The 23,244-nt window shown below is 43.8% G+C and overlaps 2 protein-coding genes across 2 annotated transcripts in view; one reads left to right on the top strand and one right to left on the bottom strand.

The window, feature by feature from the left end:
• Positions 1-474: 474 nt before the first annotated feature.
• Positions 475-1,635, bottom strand: SOWAHC (sosondowah ankyrin repeat domain family member C). Its single transcript, XM_052648243.1, has one exon. It carries the CDS (start codon positions 1,633-1,635, stop codon positions 475-477), a length of 1,161 nt encoding a protein of 386 aa, XP_052504203.1.
• A 995-nt stretch (positions 1,636-2,630) lies between these two features.
• Positions 2,631-23,244, top strand: part of SEPTIN10 (septin 10) — a 50,614-nt gene continuing 30,000 nt past the window's right edge. The window contains exons 1-2 of the mRNA XM_052648957.1: positions 2,631-2,729; positions 20,026-20,094. Coding sequence (XP_052504917.1) covers positions 2,703-2,729; positions 20,026-20,094 — 96 coding nt within the window. The 5' untranslated portion in view covers positions 2,631-2,702. The remainder of the gene's footprint in view (positions 2,730-20,025; positions 20,095-23,244) is intronic.

The following is a 23,244-nucleotide window of genomic DNA, read 5'->3' on the forward strand; positions in this document are numbered from 1 at the left end:
CTCCACGCCAGAATACTGGAGTGGGTAGCCTTTCCCTTCTCCAGGGGGATCTGCCCAACCCAGGGATCGAACCCTAGTCTTCTGCATTGCAGTTGGATTCTTTACCAGCTGAGCAACAAAGGGAAGCTCTTGGAAGAGTAACCACTTTTAAAAAGATACTGTAAAGTGCAACATTCCTTACTTTGCATGGCATCCGGCAATGTTTAAATCAAAGGAACCTGCAATCATCATCTCTGCACCGGATGTAGATACATTACTAGTTCTCCAAAACATCGACTCCAGGGCAGAGAGGCTACAGGGGGCAGGGGGCCGAGGTCAAGGTTGGAGGAAGCCACGGCAGCCACATTGCTGGGGAGACCCCTCGGATTAAGGACGCAGCCTTCAGCGTCTTTTCTGGTCTCACTTGCTTGTCTACACCTAGTATCCTATTCCTGACGACAAACAAATCTCAGAACTTTCTAAAAAAAATGATTTTTACCCAAATACATTGGACTTGGGTCTCAATTTGAAAGAGGACGAGTGGCCTTTAAGAGATCGGTCCTCTTCTTCGTCCTCCCCCTCCTCCAGAGGCTGCTCTGGGTCTCTGAAAGAGGGTGTGGTGTGGATGATCTGGGTTCGGAAGCGGATTTTGTTGAGTCTGGGTTTCATCCGGCCACTAGAGCTGCCTGAGGCTTTGCGATTCGGCTCCTTCGCTTTGCCAGCAGTCAACCCCTCGGCCAGGTGGTGGTGATGGTCCCCGCTGTCCTCCAGAGCGTGGGAGAGCCTGCCAGAGATGAGGTGCGAGGGCAGCACCCTCGAGAGCCTCCAGCGCCCTCCCCCGCTGCTCACCGCGCTCTCGCCTTCGTCCTCGTCCAGGGCTCCCACCAGCGTCCGGATCTCCTCGGCGGTGCTCGGGCTCAGGTACTGCGAGGCTTTCCTGCCGCTGTAATCGCGAACGTCCACATCCGCGTCGTAGGCCCCGACCAGCAACTTCACCACCTCCACGTGCCCGTGCATGGCCGCCAGATGCAGCGCGGTGTAGCCGCCGCTCGTGCGCGCGTTGATGTTCACCGGCAGCCGGTGCTGGCCCGCGAAGCGTACCAGCAGGGCCAGCAGCTCCTGCCGGCCGTGCTTGGCTGCCCAATGCAGGCAGGTAAAACCGGTGATGAAGTCGCGCTTGGCCAGCAGCCCAGGCTCACAGGCCAGCAGCCCCTCCAGGCTGTCCCAGCGGCCGTCGGCGGCTGACAGCATCCACGCGTGCTCCAGCGGGTCCAGCGTCAGCGAGCCCGCGCCCTCCTCCTCGGCCGCCGCGCCGTCCGCGCCCCCGGGGCCGCGCCGCAGCTGAGGGGAGCCTCCTGCAGCTGGGTCCCGGGGCGCGGTGCGACCCGGCCGCGGCGTGGGGGGCGCATCGCCCAGCGCTTCGGGCCGCGCACCTTCCCCCACCGGGCCACCGCGGGGTCGCCTTCCGAGCGACGCACTCGGGGTGCCTTCCACAGGGTCGAAGGGGTCCGCGCGGTTTCCCGCCGCGTCCTCTGGCTCCTTGGGGCGGCCGCGGACGCTGGCGCGCTGTTCGGGCGACCCGCCCAGGGCGCCCCCAACCGGCTGCTCCAGCTCGGCCTGCCGATCCTGAGCCCTGCACTCGGCGGGTCCCTCCATCTCGATAGCGTACCTGGTTGACTCCGGACCTACGCGGCGGGAGCTCCGCAAGTTCCTAGCGCGCGGCAGCCGCGGGACTACCAACCACCGCCCCCTGCCTCACCCGCGGACACGCCCCCGTCGGGGGACCCACCCACTTCCGGCCTCCCCGGAGGCGGCCTTACCGCTCCCGCGGTCCCCGCCCCACTCCGCCCCACCTCTTTTGGGTCCTCGAACCGGCTGCATTCAGTGCCTTTCCTTGGACACGTCTGGCCCCACCCACTTCCGGCCCCTGCACTGGCCACAATGGCCACTCCCTCCAGAGGACACGCCCTGACACGCCCACTTCCGGCCCCGTACTATCCGCAATCAGTGCTTCAGCCCCGCCCAAAGGTCTGAGGAGCCATGGCCGCTCTTCCCCGCCTCTTTTTCTAACTTAGCAATTGTGCTCCATCCTCTCCCAGGCACTGACTGGTCATCCTCTAAAATAGAGGTCCCCAACCTCTAGGATCTAGTGCCTGATGATCTTAAGTGGAACTGATATAATAATAATAGAAAGTGTACAATAAATATGTGTGTATATTTGTGTGCATAAATTATTCCGAAACCATCTTTCCCCTCCCCCATCTGTGAAAATATCTTCCATGAAAGGGTCCCTGGTGCCAAAAAGGTTCGAGACCGCTGCTCTAAAACATCTGGGCACTCTTGTGACAGACCCAATTCGAGGACGTGTCTGGGAGCCCTGACTCGCAGCCCGCCCAGGGGCCCCCAGCTCAATGGAGGCTGCTGGACCCCTCCACTTTCCCTCCTGGACTCCTGCTCCCCGTGCCATCCCGCTCAGCCCCCCACATCACTGAGGCCACAGGACCCCTCCCTTCACCTCTCCTCCCCTCCCGACCAGACCCGCCCCGGCCCCTGCGCCGTCCCGCTCAGCCCCTCACGTCACTGAGGCCGGGGACCCCTCCCCTCCGCTCCTCCCTCCTGTGCCCCCGCCCCGCCCCGCTCCATCCCGCCCTCCGCTGCTGGACGCGCGGCTCGGCCGCCCGCCGCCGCCTTGCTGGCCCCTCGCCCGCCCAGTCGCCCGGACCATGGCCTCCGAGGTGGCGCGGCACCTGGTGAGTCCGCCAGCCCTACGCCCTCGGCCAGGGACCCCCGCCCTCCCGGCTGGGCCCGCGATTCCCGCCCGCTCCCTCGGGCGGCGCCTCCCGGCTTCCCGTCTCCCCAGAGTGGAGTGTGAAGCGGGCGGTTTGTGTAACGGTCCCAAACGCGCGGGAGCGGGACTGGTGGCGGGCGCCCCACTGGACTCGGCCTCCCAGGCCTCCACAAGCCTCCCACCTTACCCAGCGTGGACATCTTTTGGATTGGAGCCTTTTTTCCCCGCCTTGGAGCCCTTGTCCGTTAAAAGAACGGATGCGACTGATGTTTTCCGTTTTCTGTCCCTCCTCTACTGGTCTCATTTCAGAGTAAGCCATGGGAGGGCCACAGAGGTGTTCTCGGCCACACCAAGCTGTTTCTTGCCCTTTTCACTCATTCTCTTGTGTCCTTGGAGTTTTCCCGACGCTACGCCGTGTGGAAGGACCACTTGTCTTTTGAAAAATTTAACTTTTGATACTGTTCATACCAGCGATTGTAATCCACGTAAACAAAAGCTCTTCTGGGACCTGAGACCAAAAAGTGAGACGTGCTGGCCTGAGCAGTCTCTAGAAGTTAAGCTGGTAGGAACCTGGGAGGGTAGGTGATGGGTCCAGAATCACACAGCCAGTTTCTCTGACAGAGCCTGGAGGAGGGTCTTTCTCCTGATTCAGCCAGGTCTCTTTCTTCTGTTTTGTTTTTAGAGAAATCTCGGCTCTCCTCTCTGACCTGCCTTGTTACATTTGTTGTGTTTGTGTGCACGTCTTTGTTTCCGAGTGAAGTTTAATCTTCAGAATTAAACATGGGATTTGTTGTCCGTTGCTGTGCTTTATTGCAGTAATGTTACCTTTAATTAAACTTTTTGAGTTAACTGTAAATTCGTGTGCAATTGTGAGAAAAAAGAGAATTCCCCAGTAACTTTGCACAATTTTCATTAATAGTAGTTGTTCAGTCGCTAAGTCGTGTCCAATTCTTTGTGACGCCATGGACTGCAGCGCACCAGGCTTCCCTGTCCTTCAACATCTTCTGGAGTTTGCTCAAATTCACGTCCACTGAATTTGATGCTATTTTACTATCTCATCCTCTGCTGCCCCCTTCTTTTGCCTTCAGTCTTTCCCAGCATCAGGGTCTTTTCCAATGAGTCCGCACTCTTCTTTAGTAGTAAAATGTTACAAAATCATAGGAAAGGCCACTACCAGCACATGGACACTGATTCTGTGGAGACAGAACTTGCCCCCACCACAGGACCCTCCCCTTGTCCTTTTGTAGCCACACCCACTTCATTTCCACTCCACCTCCTCTTTAACCCCTAACTACTATAATCTGTTATTTCTGTAATTTTTCAAGTCTGTTATATAATGGGATCACCTAGAATATAACCTTTTGGGATTGGATGTTTTTCCTTCAGTAGCATTCTCTGGAGATTGATTCAGGTTGTTCCAAGTATTAGTTTGCTCCTTTTTAATTGCTGAGTAATATTACATGGTATGGATGTAACACACTTTGAAGGACACCTACATTGTTTCCATTGTTGAGCTATTATAAATAAAGCTGCTATAAAACATTTCTGTATGTTAACACGTAACATAAGGAAAATGTTGTCTTCAGTTCTCTGGAATTCACATGGCAGTTACTAGTTTCATTAAGAAACTGCTAAACTGTTTCCCAGTTTCTGCATTTTCTATTTCCACCACCAGTGTATGTGAGATTAGTTTCTCCACATCCTCACCAGCACTTGGGGTTCCTGGTGTTTATTTTAAGACATTCTGATAGGTATGTAATTATATATTGTGGTTTTAACTTGCACTTTTCTAATGGCTTGTGATGCTAAACATCTTTTCATGTGCTTGTTTGCCATCTGTATATTTTCTTCATTGAATTTCATTTTTTATGCCCATTTTCTAACTGGATTTTCTTTTTTTACTGCTGATTTTAGAAGTTTTTAAAATATGTATTCTAGATACCATGCAAAGCAAACATATTTAGTTTTGATAAAACCCATTTTACCACCTTTTCCTCTTATGGATTGTACTTTTTTGTCAAGTCTAAGAATCCTTTGCCTAACTCTGAATACCAAAGGTTTTCTCTTATTTTTTTCCTAAGAGTCTTGTAGTTAGTTTCAAATTTAAACCCATGACCCGTTTTGTTAGTTTTTGTATAAGGTGTAAGACTTAGGTCAAGGGTCATTTTTGACTAATGGATGCTCCAACATACGTTGAAAAGGCTATCATATTCTATTGAATTGCTTTTGCACTTTTTGTCAATAACTAGTTGAGCATGTTGTGCGGATCTTTTTCTGGGGTCTCTGTTAATATGCAGTCTTGAGTCCTATAACTATATAAATAAATCTTGAAATAGAGTAGACTGATTACTCTCACTTTATTCTCAAATTTCAAAAATTTTTGGCTATTCTAGTTTCTATATCTTTCTTATAAATTTTAGAATAGTCGTCTATGTACAAAGAATTTTTCTGGGGTTTTGATAGATATTACATTAAGTCTAAAATTAAATTAAAGAAAATCGTTATTTCTACCTATGTTGAGTCTTCCAAATAATGAACATGGTGTTTCTGTCCATTTCTTTATATTTTCTCAGATTTCTTTCATCAGAATTATATAGTTTTCAGTACACAAGTCCTGCATTTGTTTTGTTAGATTTACATTTCATTTTTTATCAGTTACAAATGATACCATATTTTCATTGTCCTCATATCGTTTTAACACAGAAATACAATTGAGATGTGTATTTTTATCTTGAGTCCTTTGACCTTGCCGAATTAATTTATTCTAGGAGTAAATTCCTTGGAGTAAATTATTGTGTGCATAAAAATTATGTCATCTCAACACAGAGACAGTTTTCTTTCTTTCTTTCCAATCTGTATACCTTTTCTTTTCTGCCATATTTGAATAAGTGTGGTGACAGCAGACATTCTTGCCTTACTGTGATGTTGGCGGGAAAGAATTCAGTCCATCATCAGAGCAGCAGGCTGCTGCTGTTCTTTTGTAGATACTATTTATCAAGTTCAAGAGGGATATTTGTCTGCAGGTTTTTTTGTACTATCTTCGGTTTTATGTCAGAGTAATATTAGTTTCAGAAAAGAAACTGGGAAGTGTCCCCATCTCTTCTGTTTTCTGGAAGAGATTATGTAAAATTGGTATTCTTTAAATGTTTGGTAGGATTCTTCTGCAAAACCATCGAGGCCTGGAGATGTCTTTTTGGGGAGTTTTAAACTTACAAATTTAAATTCCTTAATAGTTACCTGTGTGTTCATGTTATTTCACACTGGGTGAGTTGTGATGGTATGTGGTTTTGCGATCCATTTCCTTCCAAATTGTTAAATTTATGTGTATAGACATGTTCATAATATTCTCTTGATCTCCTTTTGCTTTCTTTAGGGTCTACAGTGATAATCCCTATTTCATTCCTGATACTGGTAAAATTTTCATCTTCTGCCTATCTTTGTTAGTCTTGCTAGAAGTCTGTTAACTTCACTGACCTTTTCAAAGAACTATTTCTGTTTCATCGGGTTTTTTCTGTTATTTTTCTATTTTCAAAAAACTGATTTTTCTTTCCTTTGCTTGCTTTTGGTTTAGTTTGCTCTTCTTTTTCTAAGTTCTTGAGACCTTAGATCATTGACTTGAGACTTTTCCTCCTTTCTAATATATACATAAGGTATTAATGAATTTGCCTTTCAGCTGGGCTTTGGCTGTGTCCCACAGATTTTGGTATGTTTTATTTTCATTTTCATTCCACCTTTATTTTTTAAGAGTTCTGTTTTAAAACTCACTTGAAACTCTTCAGGTTTTCAGACCATTTTTTTTCATAGATGAGGATGTTAAGACTCAAAGATATATTTTACAACACAGGGAGTATAGCCAATATTTTGTAATAACTGTAAATGGAATGTAACCTTTTAAAACTGCATTCAGATTCAGGGAGGTTTAGTGGATACTCAAGGAGTCACAGCTAGTGATGATGAGATACACTTTGGCCGGATTGTGTCTGGCATGATCTCCAGCATGTCCTCTATTAGTCAGTTCAGTCGCACAGTCCTGTTCGACTCTTTGTGACCTCATGGACTGCAGCATGGCAGGCTTTCTTGTCCATCACCAACTCCCAGACCTTGCTCAAACTCATGTCCATCAAGTCGGTGATGCCATCCAACCATCTCATCCTCTGTTATCCCCTTTTCCTCCCAACTTCAGTCTTTCCCAGCATCAGGGTCTTTTCCAATGAGTCAGTTCTCATCAGGTAACCAAAGTACTGGAGTCTTAGCTTCAGCATCAGTCCTTCCAATGAATATTCAGGATTGATTTCCTTTAGGATGGACTGGTTGGTTCTCCTTGCAGTCCAAGGGACTCTCAAGAGTCCCTCTCAAGAGTCTTTTCCAACACCATAGTTCAAAAGCATCAATGCTTCGGTGCTCAGCTTTCTGTATAGTTCAACGCTTATATCCATACAGGACTACTGGAAAAACCATAGCTTTGACTGGATGCACCTTTGTCGGCAAAGTAATGTCTCTGCTTTTTAATATGCTGTCTAGGTCGGTCATAGCTTTTCTTCCAAGGAGCAAGTGTCTTTAAATTTCATGGCTGCAGTCACCATCTGCAGTGATTTTGGAGCACCCCAAAATAAAATCTCTCACTGTTTCCACTGTTTCCCCATCAATTTCCCATGAAGTGATGGGACCAGATGCCATGATCTTAGTTTTTTGAATGTTGAGTTTTAAGCCAGCTTTTTCACTCTCCTCTTTCACTTTCATCAAGAGGCTCTTTAGTTCTTCGCTTTCTGCAATAAGGGTGGTGTCATCTGCATATCTGAGGTTATTGACATTTCTCCCGGAAATCTTGATTCCAGCTTGTGCTTCATCCAGCCCAGCATTTCTCATGATGTACTCTGCATATAAGTTAAATAAGCAGAGTGACAATCTACAGCCTTGATATACTCCTTTCCTGATCTGGAAACAGCCCATTGTTCCATGTGCCATTCTAACTGTTGCTTCTTGACCTGCATACAGATTTCTCAGGAGGCAGGTCAGGTGGTCTGGTATTGCCATCTCTTGAATTTTCCAGTTTGTTGTGATCTATACAGTTAAAGACTTTGACATCATAGTCAATAAAGCAGAAGTGGATGTTTCTCTGGAATTCTCTTGCTTTTTTGATGATCTGATGGATGTTGGGAACTTGATATCTGGTTCCTCTGCCTTTTCTAAATCCAGCTTGAACATCTGGAAGTTCATGGTTCATGTACTGTTGAAGCCTGGCTTGGAGAATTTTGAGCATTACTTTGCTAGCATGTAAGATGAGTGCAACTGTGTGGTAGTTTGAACATTCTTTGGCATTGCCTTTCTTAGGGACTGGAATGAAAACTGACCTTTTCCAGTCCTGTGGCCACTGCTGAGTTTTCCAAATTTGCTGCATATTGAGTGCAGCACTTTCACAACATCATCCTTTGGGATTTGAAATAGCTCAACTGGAATTCCATCACCTCACTAGCTTTGTTTGCAGTGATGCTTCCTAAGGCCCACTTGACTTCCCAGACTTCTCATTGCAGGATGTCTGGCTCTAGGTGGGTGATCACACCATTGTGGTTATTTGGGTCATGAAGATCTTTTTTGTATCATTCTTCTGTGTATTCTTGCCACCTCTTCTTAATATCTTCTGCTTCTGTTACGTCCATACCATTTCTTTCCTTTATTGTGCCCATCTTTGCATGAAATGTTTCCTTGCTATCTCCGATTTTCTTGAAGAGATCTCTAATGTCTCCTATTCTGTTGTTTTTCTCTATTTCTTTGCATTGATCACTGAAGAAGGCTTTCTTATCTCTCCTTGCTATTCTTTGGAACTCTGCATTCAGATGCTTATATCTTTCCTTTTCTCCTTTGCCTTTAGTGTCTCTTCTTTTCTCAGCTATTTATAAGGACTTCTCAGACAACCATTTTGCCTTTTTGCATTTCTTTTTCTTGGGGATGGATGGTCTTGATCCCTGTCTCCTGTACAATGTCATGAAGCTCCATCCATAGTTCTTCAGGCATTCTATCAGCTCTAATCCCTTGAATCTATTTGTCACTTCCACTGTGTAATCCTAAGGGTCTTGATTTAGGTCATACCTGAATGGTCTAGTGGTTTTCCCTACTTTCTTCAATTGAAGTCTGAATTTTGCAGTAAGTATTAGTAATTGCTTACATTTTATGATTCAGGAGATCTTGACTGTATAGTTATGTATTGCTGACTGTGATAGTGGATCTTGTAATGACACTACCTTTTCCTGTTTCCAGAGAAACACACTCATAATTTTCTGTATCTTCAGACTGCCCTTTTAAATGGTATCCAGATCTTTCTATTTCTTGCCTGTTTCGTTTCCTGTTTAAGATGCAGTACTTCTGAATTCTTGTTTTTTTCAGTTATTATTCAGTGATGACATTTTTTATATCTCAGAAGTTTCCTGCATTTGTTTTACTTTCTCTCTTGAAGTTGTGACTTTTAATTCTCTTTTATGTCCTGGAGTTAATCACTATCTCAGTACCTTGTGTTTCTGATCTGGAGTGACATCCCTTCACTGGTCCATGTCCTACAGTTATAAGATAATGAGACCGAGTTTCCGTCCCATCTCCTCTGAAGCTTTTAACCCATGGCCTTCTGTCATTCCACTTGTTTGCCACTAGTCATGTGCTCCTTGCAATACCTAACTTATGTTCTGTATTATTACTTTTTCCATTAAAGTTTAGTGAACCTTGCATTGCCCCTTACCCCGTCAGTTAAATGATCTTTCCCTGTGGCTCAGAGGAAAGCGTCTGTTTGCAATGCAGGAGACCTGGGTTCGATTCCTGGGTTGGGAAGATCCCCTGGAGAAGGAAATGGCAACCCACTCCAGTGTTCTTGCCTGGAGAATCCCAGGGACAGAGGAGCCTGGTGGGCTACAGTCCACCGGGTCACAAAGAGTCTGACACGACTGAGCGACTTGACTTTACTTACCTAGGAAACACAGCTTGTAATATTCTTTGTATCCTCCATAACCATGATCATTTTTGAGTCATTTTATTCTTGTTGTTACACATAGTAGTTATAAATTCTCATGGGCAGAGCTGTTAGTCTGCATTTATGTTCTAATGAGGCTCCTCCTTCTTCCAAGCCTTTGAGCTTTTCCCAGGCTGACTTTGCTCCTGACATTGTTCCAAACTATAACTGTTTTATTTACCTATTTATTTTGGTGTGTGGGAAAGGAGGAAGAAGGTGTTTTAAATTTTCATATTTTACTGCAGAATAGATTTCTTTTTCTCAAGAATACTTACTGGCCTTTTATTTTTAACCATACTAAATTTAATTTTTTCTGATGGACATTTTAAGTATTCTTAATATAAAATACCTGATTCTCAAAGCTTTTCACTGAGAACTTTAATTTTTACACTTTCTTTTGATCATATCTGGGAGGAAGTCTGATTTAGATGATGCTTTAAAATTTGATTTAACACCCTTTATGTTTTGAAGATCACAGAAATAAGAAGCTCATAGGCTCAAACATAACCACGAGATTGAAAGCTATGATTTTAAATACCTTTAAGACCAATTATGATTTAGCATTCTTACAATATTTTATTACTTTTAGTAAATACGCATATTTTGCTTGAGCATTTTTCCTGTTTTTGAAATTTTTTATTTGGCAATTCCATTTATTTGAAATTAACTACTTTTTCTAAACAAGGCTGGAGATTTCTTCACTGAGGATTTAGCTGAAACAGTTTAGATACGATAGAACCCAACGTTCATTACATTATGTGATTCCTTCTAGAACTTGTCATTGTAAAAGTGAACATGTGCCTACATGTTAAAGTTGTCCAAAATTGCTTTAAGTGGCTTCTTTTTCCTTGTTTATTGTTTTGGTTAGTTTAAATAGTGTAACCTAGGCTCCAGTACTCTTGCCTGGCAAATCCCATGGACGGAGGAGCCTGGTAGGCTGTAGTCCATGGGGTCACTAGGAGTCGGACATGACTGAGCGACTTCACTTTCATTTTTCACTTTCATTCATTGGAGAGGGAAATGGCAACCCACTCCAGTGTTCTTGCCTGGAGAATCCCAGGGACAGGGGAGCCTGGTGGACTGCTGTCTCTGAGGTCGCACAGATGTGGACACGATACGACAGAAGCAACTTGGCAGCATCAGCAGCAGGCTCCGCCTTGGCTGTCTGCAGACCTTTCCTGTCAGAGACAAATGAAGATGTGTGGCTATAGGGTTTTACCGGCTTAGAGAAGCTCTGAGAAGTCCTGGGTTCTGTGGATCAGTGCCAGGTATTTTCCCAGGTACAGAATACTTTCAGACCATGTGTTTGGAGTATCTATTTTGCGAAACATTGTGACCAGATTCTCTCAATAGCCATGAGTGAGGCTATATTAGGAATTCTAGAATTTTCAGATTTCTTTCAGTCTGCTTTTTCTGACACTAGAAAAATTTAAATTATGGAATAAATTGTTGGGGAAATTTTTTAAGATGAACCAGATAGTGAGACTTAAAAAGGAAGGCAGACTCAAACAGAGCATGTGAGGGATTTTTGAAATGCAGCCTTTGGGAGAAACGAAGCAAAGGAAGATGAACCCAGGTGTTTCACCCCAGTTTTGTATCACAAGGGAAGATGCCTGGACAAAGTGGCAACTGTGCCACATGGACATGGAGGGTTGAGGCCCTGGAACCTCTGTTAGAGAAGAGGGAAAAAGATATACCCTCTTGGCCGTGTTCCATTTTAGGGCCATCCTAAATCTTCTTCTGTTTGAACAATTCTCAATACTCTGAGGCCTGAGACAGCTGACAGATGGAAACGTAAGCATATTGTAGTTTAGTAGAGGTTGCATGGTAATCATTTAGTTCACAAACCAGAAGTAGAAATCATATAAGAGGAATAGGTTTTTTTCTGGGATGTCAGACCTGAGTAATACAACTTAAGGGGGAATTAAAATTATGCCATATGTTGAAAAAATAAAATATGCCTCATGAGGAATAAGGGGTTAAGGTTGGGGGAAAGTAGAAGAGGCAACTGCTGTTTGAGATGTGGGTGAGGTGGAGAGCCAGAAAGATGGGCTGGCCCTGCAGGTTTCCTGCCAGGTGGGATGGGTTCCCCAGCCCCTCAAGCTAGTTTTAGGCAGCTCTGTTGTCTCACAACTACAGGGCTCACCAGAGATGAGGCGGGAGAGCTGTGGAACAACTTCTCTGGTCTCCTCTCATGCTGCTCTAAAAAGCCAGACCAAGGTCATCTTGCCTCTCTTTGGAGGCAGTGAGGAGGCCTTTTGTTCTCATTAGCCAGTGTGATGTGTGCAGAAAGAGTTCATAAGTAATGGAATGCTAGGTCAAAACATGTTGATAGATACCATGAATGTTCTATGAGTGGTCTGTTCTCCAGTTTTTTCATGGGCAAAAATAAGTAGAACACAGTGATATTTTCACTTAGTCGAGTATATACTTTTTAACTGGAATATTACTTTGAGTTATTAATAAACCAGGACTGCCTAGTTGTTATTCAGTCAGTCAGTTATGTCTGACTCTTTGTGACCCCATCCATGGACTGCAGCATGCCAGGCTTCCCTGTCCTTCACCATCTCCCGGAGCTTGCTCAAACTCATGTTCATTGAGTCAGTGATGCCATCCAACCATCTCATCCTCTGTTGTCCCCTTCTCCTCCTGCCTTCAATCTTTCCCAGCATCAGGGTCTTTTCAGATAAGTCAGTTCTCATCAGGTGGCCAGAGTATTGGAGTTTCAGCTTCAGCATCAGTCCTTCCAATGAATATTCAGGACTGATTTCCTTTAGGATTGACTGGTTTGATCTCCTTGCAGTCCAAGGGACTCTCAAGAGTCTTCTCCAGCACCAAAATTTGAAAGCCTCAATTCTTTGGCGCTCAGCCTTCTTTATGGTCCAACTCTAACATCCATTCAAGATTACTGGAAAAACCATAGCCTTGACAATATGGACCTTGGTTGATAAAGTCTCTGCATTTTAATAAATCCATCAGCAGAAAATTGGATTAAAGATTCACTGAGCATGGCCCTGCCCACCAGAGAAAGACCCAGTTTTCCCCTACAGCCAGTCCCTCCCATCAGGAAGCTTGCACAAGCCTCTTATCCTCATCTATCAGAGGACAGACAGAATGAAAACCACAACCACAGAAAGCTAACCAAAATGATCACATGGACCACAAAATTTGGTTAAGAGTGAAGACAGGTGGGCAGTTGATTTAGGACTGACTTGGGTGAAGAAACTGGAGTGCAGGACAGTGTGGAGAGAGCTGCGGAGGAAGATGGAAAAAGCCACATGCAGACGTGGCCTGTTTCGGGGTTTATCTGAGCAGTAGTTCTCTACCATTTTTCATTACTGACCTTTCGGGACAAAAATGAAATTTAAATCAAATTTAGTTAATAACATTTACCTAGTCTTATGAATTGATCCAGTTAATCAAGTTCTCCCTCATGAGAGGAATTCAGTACTAGAATTCCTCTAGGAGAAATGAGAGGGAGTTGGTACCAGGGAAGAAAGGAGAGGGAGTCGGTACTAAAGAAGAAACTAGGAAAAGAAGTTGTTTTCAGATAAGGTTGACTGAGCTTTGGAAGGCCACAAACCACTGAATTTTTTGGTCCCCCCCAGAACCAATTTCCACTACCTTTATGGTGGCGATACCCCCATTGAGAATGCATGATCTGGAGTAGTCTTTTTAGGAACAGGGCAATAAATGTGCTTTGTCTGCTGCTGGATTTGAAAAAAATTAGTCTAAGATTATAAATAGTATGTTATGGGTTAAATAAGGTGTTTGTCAACCTACCAGGTCTTTAAATGTAATGTCGTTTCTGTGAATCCAAGCAGCTTATTAAAATGAACTTATATATGAGATCGTGATTTGTACTAGCTTTAAATATAAAGAGTGAAGCCTTTTTGGCAAAGCACAGCACTGAGGTGAGTATTAAAGGAAGAGATAGCCATGGATGAGCACAGAGGTAATATTTTAAGCATGAAAAAGATTCATCATCTCATACTCAGCCTGTATGCTCAATCTTAGAATATCACAAGATGCCTTTCAATTGTATTTGCCAATCATGGAAAAAATAGCTGTAAAATTTAAAATATATTTTTTGAAAACTAAAGGAAACTAACCATTATTTTCAACTTCTTTAGATATAGCTTTACGTTCTTAGTGATCTAGGAATATCTAAAGACTTTGCAAACTTTATGTATTGGAGATATATTTTTGTTGGGACACCACTGGGATAACGGAAGTCTCCTGGTGCTGACTGCATCCACTGGGGTGGGTTTTGGCCTTGCGTTACCACATTTCTCCTACCGACCCCTTGAGCTGAGGACTGTTATCTCCATTCTGGGGGGTAAGGGTAAATGGTCTCAAAATTTGTGGAACAGGCTGTGTCTTGCTTTGCTTCTGCGGTGCTGGTACATCTTTGCCTGGACCTTGGTGCATGGCTCCGGCAGCTACTCAGTGCTCCAAACCTCTGTTTCTTGCTGCCATGCACAGTTAACTCCAGCAGCCTTCTTAAACCATCCATTTATACTGTCGTCATGTTAACCGTTCCCTCCTGTGACACAGGTCATTGAGACAATTTCTAGGGGCTCTCTGTTTTAGGAAAAGATAGGCTGCTTGTCATATCGTAACAGATTCTGTTGTGTGGAAAAGAATTATAACTTACAGTTTCCACATGACTCTGAGAGCCAAAAGAAACCAATAATGAACTGTAATTTGAACAGTTGGAGAAAATATTTTAATCTCATTTTGTATTTGCATATTTTGCTGTATATTTTCTTTATTGGTTCTCACAAATAATCATACATGTATCATCTTAAATCATTGTCTTCAGATAATCTAAATTTTTGTTAGCTGCTGCTTTCCCATGTATTAATTACTGTTGGAAAATTTTGTTATATCTTTAAGAATTAACTTTATATTCAGCTATAATTTATGCACAGTAACATTTACTTTTTTAGTATAAAGTTTCACGAGTTCTGATGAATGTATACCATTGTATAACCACAAACACAATGAAAACTACAGAATTTCTGCCTCATCCTCCACCCCACATCCCCTGGTGCTTGCTTCTCTGTTGTCTGCCTCCTCATCCTCTTCTGCCCCTGTGGCTTCGCCTGCACCATAGATGTGGATTCCTGTGGCCTCTGAGCTGGTTTCTTCAGTGCAGAGCAGACCCATCCACCACGTTGCTCACGTTCCTTTACTGCCGAGTGGTGTCCCATTGTGCACATGGGCCACAGTGTAATCTGTTCATCCATTTGCCACTTGAAGACCATTTGGACTGTTTCCAGTTTTTAATAAAGTTACTGTACACGTACATTCACATACAGCTTTTTATTCGAGTATTAGTTTTCATTTTCCTTGGGCTGATGATCTAGGAGTGGGATTGCTGAGTATGTTGTGTGTTTTAACTTCAGAAACTGCCAAACTGTTTTCCAAAATGTTTGTGCTAGAATTTGCATTCCCGCTAACAACTGCTCTGCATCCTTGCCAGATAATTTTTTAGGTCATTCTGGTAGGCATGCAGTGACACCTTGTGTTTTCATTTGCATTTGTTTAATGAGTAATGATGTTGATTCTCTTGCCGTGTGCTTGTCTGCCATCCCTATATCCTTGGTGAAGCGTCTGTTTCAATGTTTCCCTATTTTTAAAAAACTGAGTTATTCTGTTTCTGCTGCTACTAAGTCGCTTCAGTCATGTCCGACTCAGTGTGACCCCATGGACGGCAGCCCACCAGGCTCCCCCATCCTTGGGATTCTCCAGGCAAGAACACTGGAGTGGGTTGCCAGTTCCTTCTCCAATGCATGAAAGTGAGAAGTGAAAGTGAAGTCGCTCAGTCGTGTCTGACTCTTTGCGACCCCATGGACTGCAGCCTACCAGGCTCCTCCGTCCATGGGATTTTCCAGGCAAGAGTACTGGAGTGGGTTGCCATTGCCTTCTCTGGATTCTGTTTCTAGTTGTCCAAGTTTTTGAAAATATATAGATATTTCTTATGTAAGTCCTTTATGAGATAAATGACTTACAAATCTTTTAGCCAGATGTGTCTTTTTTCATTCTCTTAACTGTACTTTGAAGAGCAGAAATTTTTTTAGTTTATTAGGTTCAGTTTATCATTTTTTATCTTGTGCATCACGCTTCTTGTATCTAAAAAATCTTTGCCTAAGCCTAAGACCACAAAGACTTTATACTTTTTCTTCTAGAGTTTTTAGGCCTATGATCTGTTTTGAGGTAATTGGATGTGGCGTGCTTTTTTTTTTTTTTGGCCTGCAGGAGTCCAGTTCTCTTGGCACAAGCCTGTCCTCTTTCTGCTGAGCTGGTCTGCACCTTGCTGAAACTCTGCCCCCACTGCCGCCCTGACTGCTCTGGGTCATGTCCCTCTCTGGCATTTACCACACTCTGCCACCTTCTGACATCAAGGAGGACCCTCTGTGGGGGACAGAGGGCTGTGTGTGGAAGGGATGTCAGGCGCTGGAGGAGAAAGGGGAGGAAGCAGAATCCACAGAGGCTCACAAGCCATGCAGACTTGGCGAGTCTGGGCCAGCCCAGCACCTGCCAGGGCAGCCTTCACAGGGCAGAAGGGCCCAGGTCCTGCCCCCCCTGCCCCCCTACTCTGTTCAGTCCTGGGCCAGGACTGCCTGGGAAGGAGTGGTCTGGGCTCCGGTCCTGCAGGTGCTTACTGGAGGGACAATCTGAGGGGCATACCTTCTGGCTGCCACAGAAGGATGTTCACTGTACTGTTACTACAGTAATGCAATTATTAGAAAGGGTATTTTTTTTCTATAACACACAAACTATTCCTTTTCTACTTAAGGGAGGAAAGTAATTTCAAAATAAATTTCATTTATATTTTAACCCTTATATACACATTACTGTAAAGGGTATGGTTTTTTTGAGCTTAAAATCTCATTATGAATTACTATCAAGAATTTTCCTGTCTTGATGATATTTTGAGGCTGCATATCAGACTCTGTAGTTACCTTCTTTTATGTGTATTGGAGATGATGGTAAAATTGAAGTGATATTTTGATGGAACCAGGCCTACCCCACGCTGTCCTAGACCAAGTTTGTCCTCAACCAAGTCTGTCCTCTGGGGAACAGGAGGCCAACACACTGCTTCTCCTGTGTCAAGTCTTACCGATTCAGTTGGATTCTTTTTTCCCTGGTTGTAATTACCATCTACTTCAAGAATCATGTTCCACATAATCTGAATAAGGTAATTTTACTATTTGTTTTTAGGAAAACTTTAGATCAGCATATTAACATTTATTTAAGCTGAAGATTTAATAAAATGATTTTAAATAATGTATCTGTGGAACCTTTCAAAGTACTGTCTTAAACCAAAGAACCCTGACCTATTGAAACCCATAAAATAGATCCAGTTTAACTATTTTGACCTCTCTGCTCTTTTTTTTTTAACTAAACTCTAAGAAATACCAGAGGACAGTTAGAAAATTTTGGTTCTGTTCCTTGGATTGGCTTTACGAAGATAAATAGTGGGAACATGAAGGTAAAATGAAGCAATTGTAACCCAAGTCATAATTCTGTTCACCTAAAGCTCATTGTTATGCCTAGAGAGAGGCTATCAGGCAGTCACAGGACTGTTTGCTGGAGGGTCAGAAGAGCCTGGGTCCTGTTGTGAAAGAATCACCAAATGCCTTCCTGTAGCTGACTGATAGGAAGAAGGTCCCTACCACCTATGTTCAGAGGACCCCAGAACAGATTGCGTGCCACATCTGTTGTGTTGCCCACACTCCCCAAGCTGATACTTTGAAGAAGGGGAAGAACCTGATCTTCCCCCAAATGTTCTGGCATTTTTGTGTGTGTGTGATTCGTTATATACTAAAACTTCTAAACAATGTGTTAGACTTTGCTAAGAGTTAAAAGTACTGTATCCATTCTTCCTTTCTAGGATGTGGATGTATAGATTTAAATACATGTGTGTGTGTATCTATGATGCATGTATTTAACACAAAAGCTACCAACTGTCATCAGGTGTAGATAGGGACTGTTGGTCTCCCTTTTGCCTTGAAATGAGAGTGGACTGTCAATCATTTGCCTATGTTTCTGTGAGATTAGTTCTTAAGATCAAGGGCCGTGTCTTCCTCCTGATACCCTGTTGCCAGCACAGGGCTTGTACATGGTAACAAGGTAGTCAGCGGTGGAGCAGAGTGGAATTCCACTTCCAGGTTTTTAATTTAGGATTTACCACTAGAGGTGCACTGGGTCAATTCTTGTCCCCTTGTTATTTTACCTTCAATAATGTCTTTGTTAATTTATTAAAAACTTTTCATTCTAAAATCTGTTTTGGAAATCTGACTAGCCAGGTAGTACCAGTGGAAATATCAAGAACAACTATTTATAATAGTTTTATGTGACTCATTTGTACTTCCTCATCAAACCATTTATCCACAGAGATTTTAAGTAGGCTTTCTGGCAGGTGTTCAGAAACACAGGAAATGAATGAACAAAAGTGAATACTTGATATGAACTCATATAAATGACAGAAATGTAACCTTGGTCTTATTAGTCAAAGTTTAAAGTTTAATAATAAAGAAGTACAAAACCTTATTTTTTCTAAGCAAATTTTATATATCAATGATACTGCTTCCTAAGCAGCATTTCACAAAAATTTCAGTATGCTATCCATTATACTAAAAACCCAAGACTACTTACTGTAGTATTTTAAAGACTAATCTTCATTAGAGTCCTATAGTTGATAAAATTGTTAGACATGCAGCACCCACTCCCATCTGATGCTGGCAGACACAGAGGTTCTGCTGTGCTCGCTCGGTCTCCCTCTCCATGGTGCCTGGTGTCCTGACAGCAGGTTCCACCCCAGGTGGACACTCCAGGCCTCATCCTGCAGCGCCCTGCTCCACTTCTGGCCTCTTCATAACTTGACATCAAGAAATGATGAGCCCTTTGTTTCCAGCAAACTCTTCTACTGATGGTTTGCTTTATCCAGATAGGATACTCCACGTCAGTTTCAGGGCTCAGAGACGTTTTCTATCTTAAGTGCCGCCTTGCCTGACTGAGGCTGTCGTCTCCTGGGCCAGTGCAATGTCGTCGTCCCTCTTCTGTGTGTGGCTGTGACCATGGCTGTCTTCCCAGTGCTCTGGCTCCTCTGTGCTGGCTCAGACTGGGGGGTGTGCTCTTCAGCTCACGTGACACATGGTGGCAGGGGTGGGGAAAGTCAGGGCAGTGTGTGTACAGTTAAAGCCACACTAGTTCAGTTCTGGTGGGCTTTGTATCAAGGTGCTTTTCTCTTACACATACACCAGTTCCTGTGTTCACCCCAAGACCTGGCTGTCTCTTAATACACAGTGCATTCCCACTGGCCAGAGCCACTCCCAGCATAGTGCGCTCAGCTGGCTGCTCAAGGTGCCTGGTGAGATCCCAGGGCCCACCTTCAAGAGCTCATGTTACCCAGAAGTACCACGGGAATGGGTCATTAGTGTTCTGCAGAATGCAGTCCTGGCTGCCCCACGTGTTGGGGTTCAAAGTGCCACACATAGCCCTCCCTTGCCACAGCATCAGGTTCCCCTTAGTCCCACGTGTAGGCAAGCTGCTGTTCACTGCAGTGCAGCTGTTGTAGTTAAAGATGGTGCATCTGCATGTTGTGCATTTTATAGAAGTGGCACTGTCCTGGGAGGGAGGGAGGTAGCTCATGCTCTGCTGATGCGGTCCCCACCACAGATTAGGTGGGACGGACAACCACTGCAGATCACCAGTCATGAGCCACAGACACTGTACGTTCACACTCCAGGCCGCCTCTACCCCCAGGGGAGAGAACTGCCAGCTTGCAAGGGTCAGGGGAGGAGGGAACTTGGTCTGCTCTCTGTTCTCCTCCGGCACTGTTTGCGCTTTTTCTTACTATATCCATGTTACTGTTACTTTTTAAAAAGGACATGTTTTCTCCATGTCCTGTGCTGCATGCCAGGATGGAGTGCTCTTGAGGCAGCGTTACTCTGAGAACCCCACAGCTGCTTGGGCCCCACTGGCCTGGGGACGGCTATAGCAGGTGTTCTGTGATGGTAACTTTTACATTTTTGTGAGTGAAGGTGTAAGTGCAATAATGTGTATCATGTGTTGACTATCACATGGTACTGACCTCTGCAGATATACTTCCAGCAAGAAAACCTTGTGGAGATCACAAGTCAAAGCCTGGTGATAATGAAAATACTAGAATTCCTTTTTAATGTAACTATTAATATATTACTTAGATTTAGGTGTTTTGTTTTTTAAGTAACATCTGTGTTTTCTTTTTCAGCTCTTTCAGTCTCACATTACAGCAAAAACAGCTCATACATCCTCACAAGTATCTGACCATGAACAGAAAGTGAGTATGTCTCTTAAGTAGACCAGACCCACCTTGTACTACGGATGCCTCTGTGGTTTCAGGATGCGGTTAGACAGACTTGGTGGTGGTACTCACCTTGAATATGAATTAACTGTTAACATTGATCCAAGTTCAAAATCAGTAATGAACTGAATCACTGTTGAGTGGCCACAGTGTCTCTACCCTGCCTGATGTCAAGCAGATTCAGGTTCCAGCTCTGCCATAGCGGTTGGGGGAGCTGGCCCTGCTCTGGCAGGCATCCTCACAGACTTTGGTGATGACAAGGCGAGGTGCCATGGGATGGCCCTGTAGGAGCCTTCCTGAGCACAGCAGCAGATTTTCACGGTTCCAAGGGGGTTCTGAATGTACTTGCGCAGGAGGATGGGTTTTGGTAGTTTTTTATTAAAAAGTTATTTGAAAAGAGAGGAGTAAATTTAATCTGGTGAACAAGGTAAGTTTTTTTTTTTTAAAAGAAAACTGCAAACGTGAGCATAGGTGATCATGATTGGTTTCCTGTAGTTCTGTGCTCTGTAGTCTCCTCTCTTCCTCCACACATGCTGAAGTCCCCATCATTTTGATAAATGGTGATTTGTTCATTCTTGCTCTCTTACTGGTAACAGTAGCCTATCCATCTTTATTTTACCACCTCACAGACTTTCTGAATTACTCTTAACCTGCTTTCTGACACGCTGCTTTGCTCAATCTACTGTAATTGCTCGGTGACTGGTGCACTGAGTGCTCACGGTTGAGTCCTCATGTTCCCCAGCCCATCCTCTTCATTAAATTGTAGGTAAATAGTAGACAGTCATAATACCATGCTACTTGGTGACTGCAGCCTTAGACCAGCTAGTGTGCATCCTTCAGCTTGTTCTTCTGCACAGTGATTCTGGTGATGCTAAGTCCTCTGGCTTCCCATGTAAATTTTACAATGAGCTTGTCAGTTACTGTATTGACAGCACAGAGTTGGGTCTTGCTCTTTCATCCAGTCTGACAATTTCCTTTTATTTGAAAAGCTTAGACCTTCACTGTCCAGTATGGTGGCCACTAGCCACACCTGGATATTTAAATTAGTTAAAATTAAATAAAATTTGAAAGTTCCGTCCTCAGTTGCAAGTGTCATAACCAGGTGTGCCATGTCTGCATGTAGCTAGTGGTTCCTTTGGCAGCTTGGCATTGTCACGGAAGGGTCTACTGGACAGCTGGCTGGGACCACTTCCCTGTAACCTCAGGCGCAGCTAGTTTCAGTCTGCTGCCTGCCATTTATCTCCTATTTGTCCCATTTATTCTTTCTTTTTTTTTTCATTTTCCTGCTTCCTTTTTAATTAATGGCATATTTTTATGGTTGCATTTTATCTCCATTCTTGGCTTACTAGCTAAACTTCTTTTTTTTAAACAGTAATTGATGTGGGCTTTAACTTACCCCTCACTGCCTTTGAGCAGTGTGATGGCAACTCATGGACAGCGCAGAAGTCTTACAGCAGGGTGACCCCTCCCCTCCCATCTTCTGCGCTGTCATGGTCATGTATGCCGCTTCTCCATGTATCATAAGTCCTGCATCACACTGTCGTTAGTGCTTTAAACAGTCAATCTATATTTTCAAGAAGTTACAACATGCAAAATATTCTCTTCTATTTACCCATTCTTTACCTTTCTGACAATCTTCATCCTTTCTGTAGATCTGAGTTTCCATCTGTTGTCATTTTCCTTTCTCTTGAGAATTTTTAATATTTCTTATCAGGTAAGGCCCGCTTGCAGTAAAATTCTTAGATTTTGTGTAAAGATGTTTTCATTTTGCCCTCACCTGTGAGGGATATTTTTACTGGATACAGAATTCTGGGTTGTCAGGGACTTTCCTGGTGGACCAGTGGTTAAGAATTTGCCTGCCAGTACAGGGGACAGGGCTTTGATCCTTTGGTCTGAGAACTAAGCCTGCACGCCACACTACTGCAATGAGAAACCACTGCAGTGAGAAGCCCTCGCACCATGACTAGAGAGTAGCCCTACTCGCCACAACTCGAGAAAACCCAGCAACAAAGACCTAGTGTAGCCATAAAGAAATGAACAAATTTTGGAAAAATAAAGAATCCTGAGTTGTCATTTTTTTACTTTTGGCATTTTACTGATGTCGTTCTGTTGTCTTTTGGTTTACATCATTTCTTATGCCAATACTGTGATCATTTTATGTTTTACTTGTCTGTAATATGTCTTGCCACCCTTGGCTGCTTGTAGATCTTTCTCCATTCTTACTTTTAAATGGTGTGTTCTGATGTGCCTGGCTGTGGATTCCTTTGCTTTTGTTTGTTTGCAGTTTGCTGAAATTCTTGGATCTCTGAGTTCATGCTGAAACAATTAGAATATTATCAGTCACTATTACTTACAAATTTCCGTCCTCCATTCCCTGCTCCCATCTCTTTTCCATCCAGCATTCCCACTGTAGGTGTGTTAGACCATTTGGTGTTGTGCCAGTTTTTTAAGGTTCTGTTATAATTTTATCTTTCCTATGAGAGATTTTTAGCTTGGACAAAGATATTTAGCATGGATATGATATTGAACAAGTCTTTCTCCCATTGTTTAATCTGCTGTTAATACTTCCTCCCATTGTTTGATCTACCGTTAATACTATTTTATTTCTGATGTTGCATTTTTCCATTCCAGGAATTTCATTTGTCACCTTTTGTTGTCAAGAGCTTTCTTGTTTCTGATTCCGTCACGTCACCTGTCATATGTATCTCTTCTGTAGAGAAAGAGAACATTTTTCTTTTTAACATATTTGTCAGAGTTAAAGTTCTTACCAGCTAGTTCAACATGTGGCTTATATGTGGATCTTGTTCTGTTGACCGTTTTCTTCTTCCTTGACTGTGAACTGTGTTTCTTTTTCTTCTTTCTGTGTAGTACTTTGGTTATACAGTTAGGTGTTGTGGATGACACGCTGTAGAGGTGCTGGACTCTGTCTTCTTCTGAGGAATGTTGGCTCTGGTCCAGCAGGCACTAGCTGAGTCACTGGCTGGTCACACTCCTCTGTTACAGCAGGTCTACTTCAGTTGTGCCTTAAGCACGAGGGAGGATTTCTGAGTGCTGGGACATGATCCTAACTCCTAAAATGAGGCCCATGTAGGTTTTCATGTGTTTACTGAGTCCTTTAACTTATAG

The sequence above is a fragment of the Budorcas taxicolor genome, chromosome 11 (genome assembly GCF_023091745.1).
Source record: "Budorcas taxicolor isolate Tak-1 chromosome 11, Takin1.1, whole genome shotgun sequence".
Lineage (NCBI taxonomy): Eukaryota > Metazoa > Chordata > Mammalia > Artiodactyla > Bovidae > Budorcas > Budorcas taxicolor.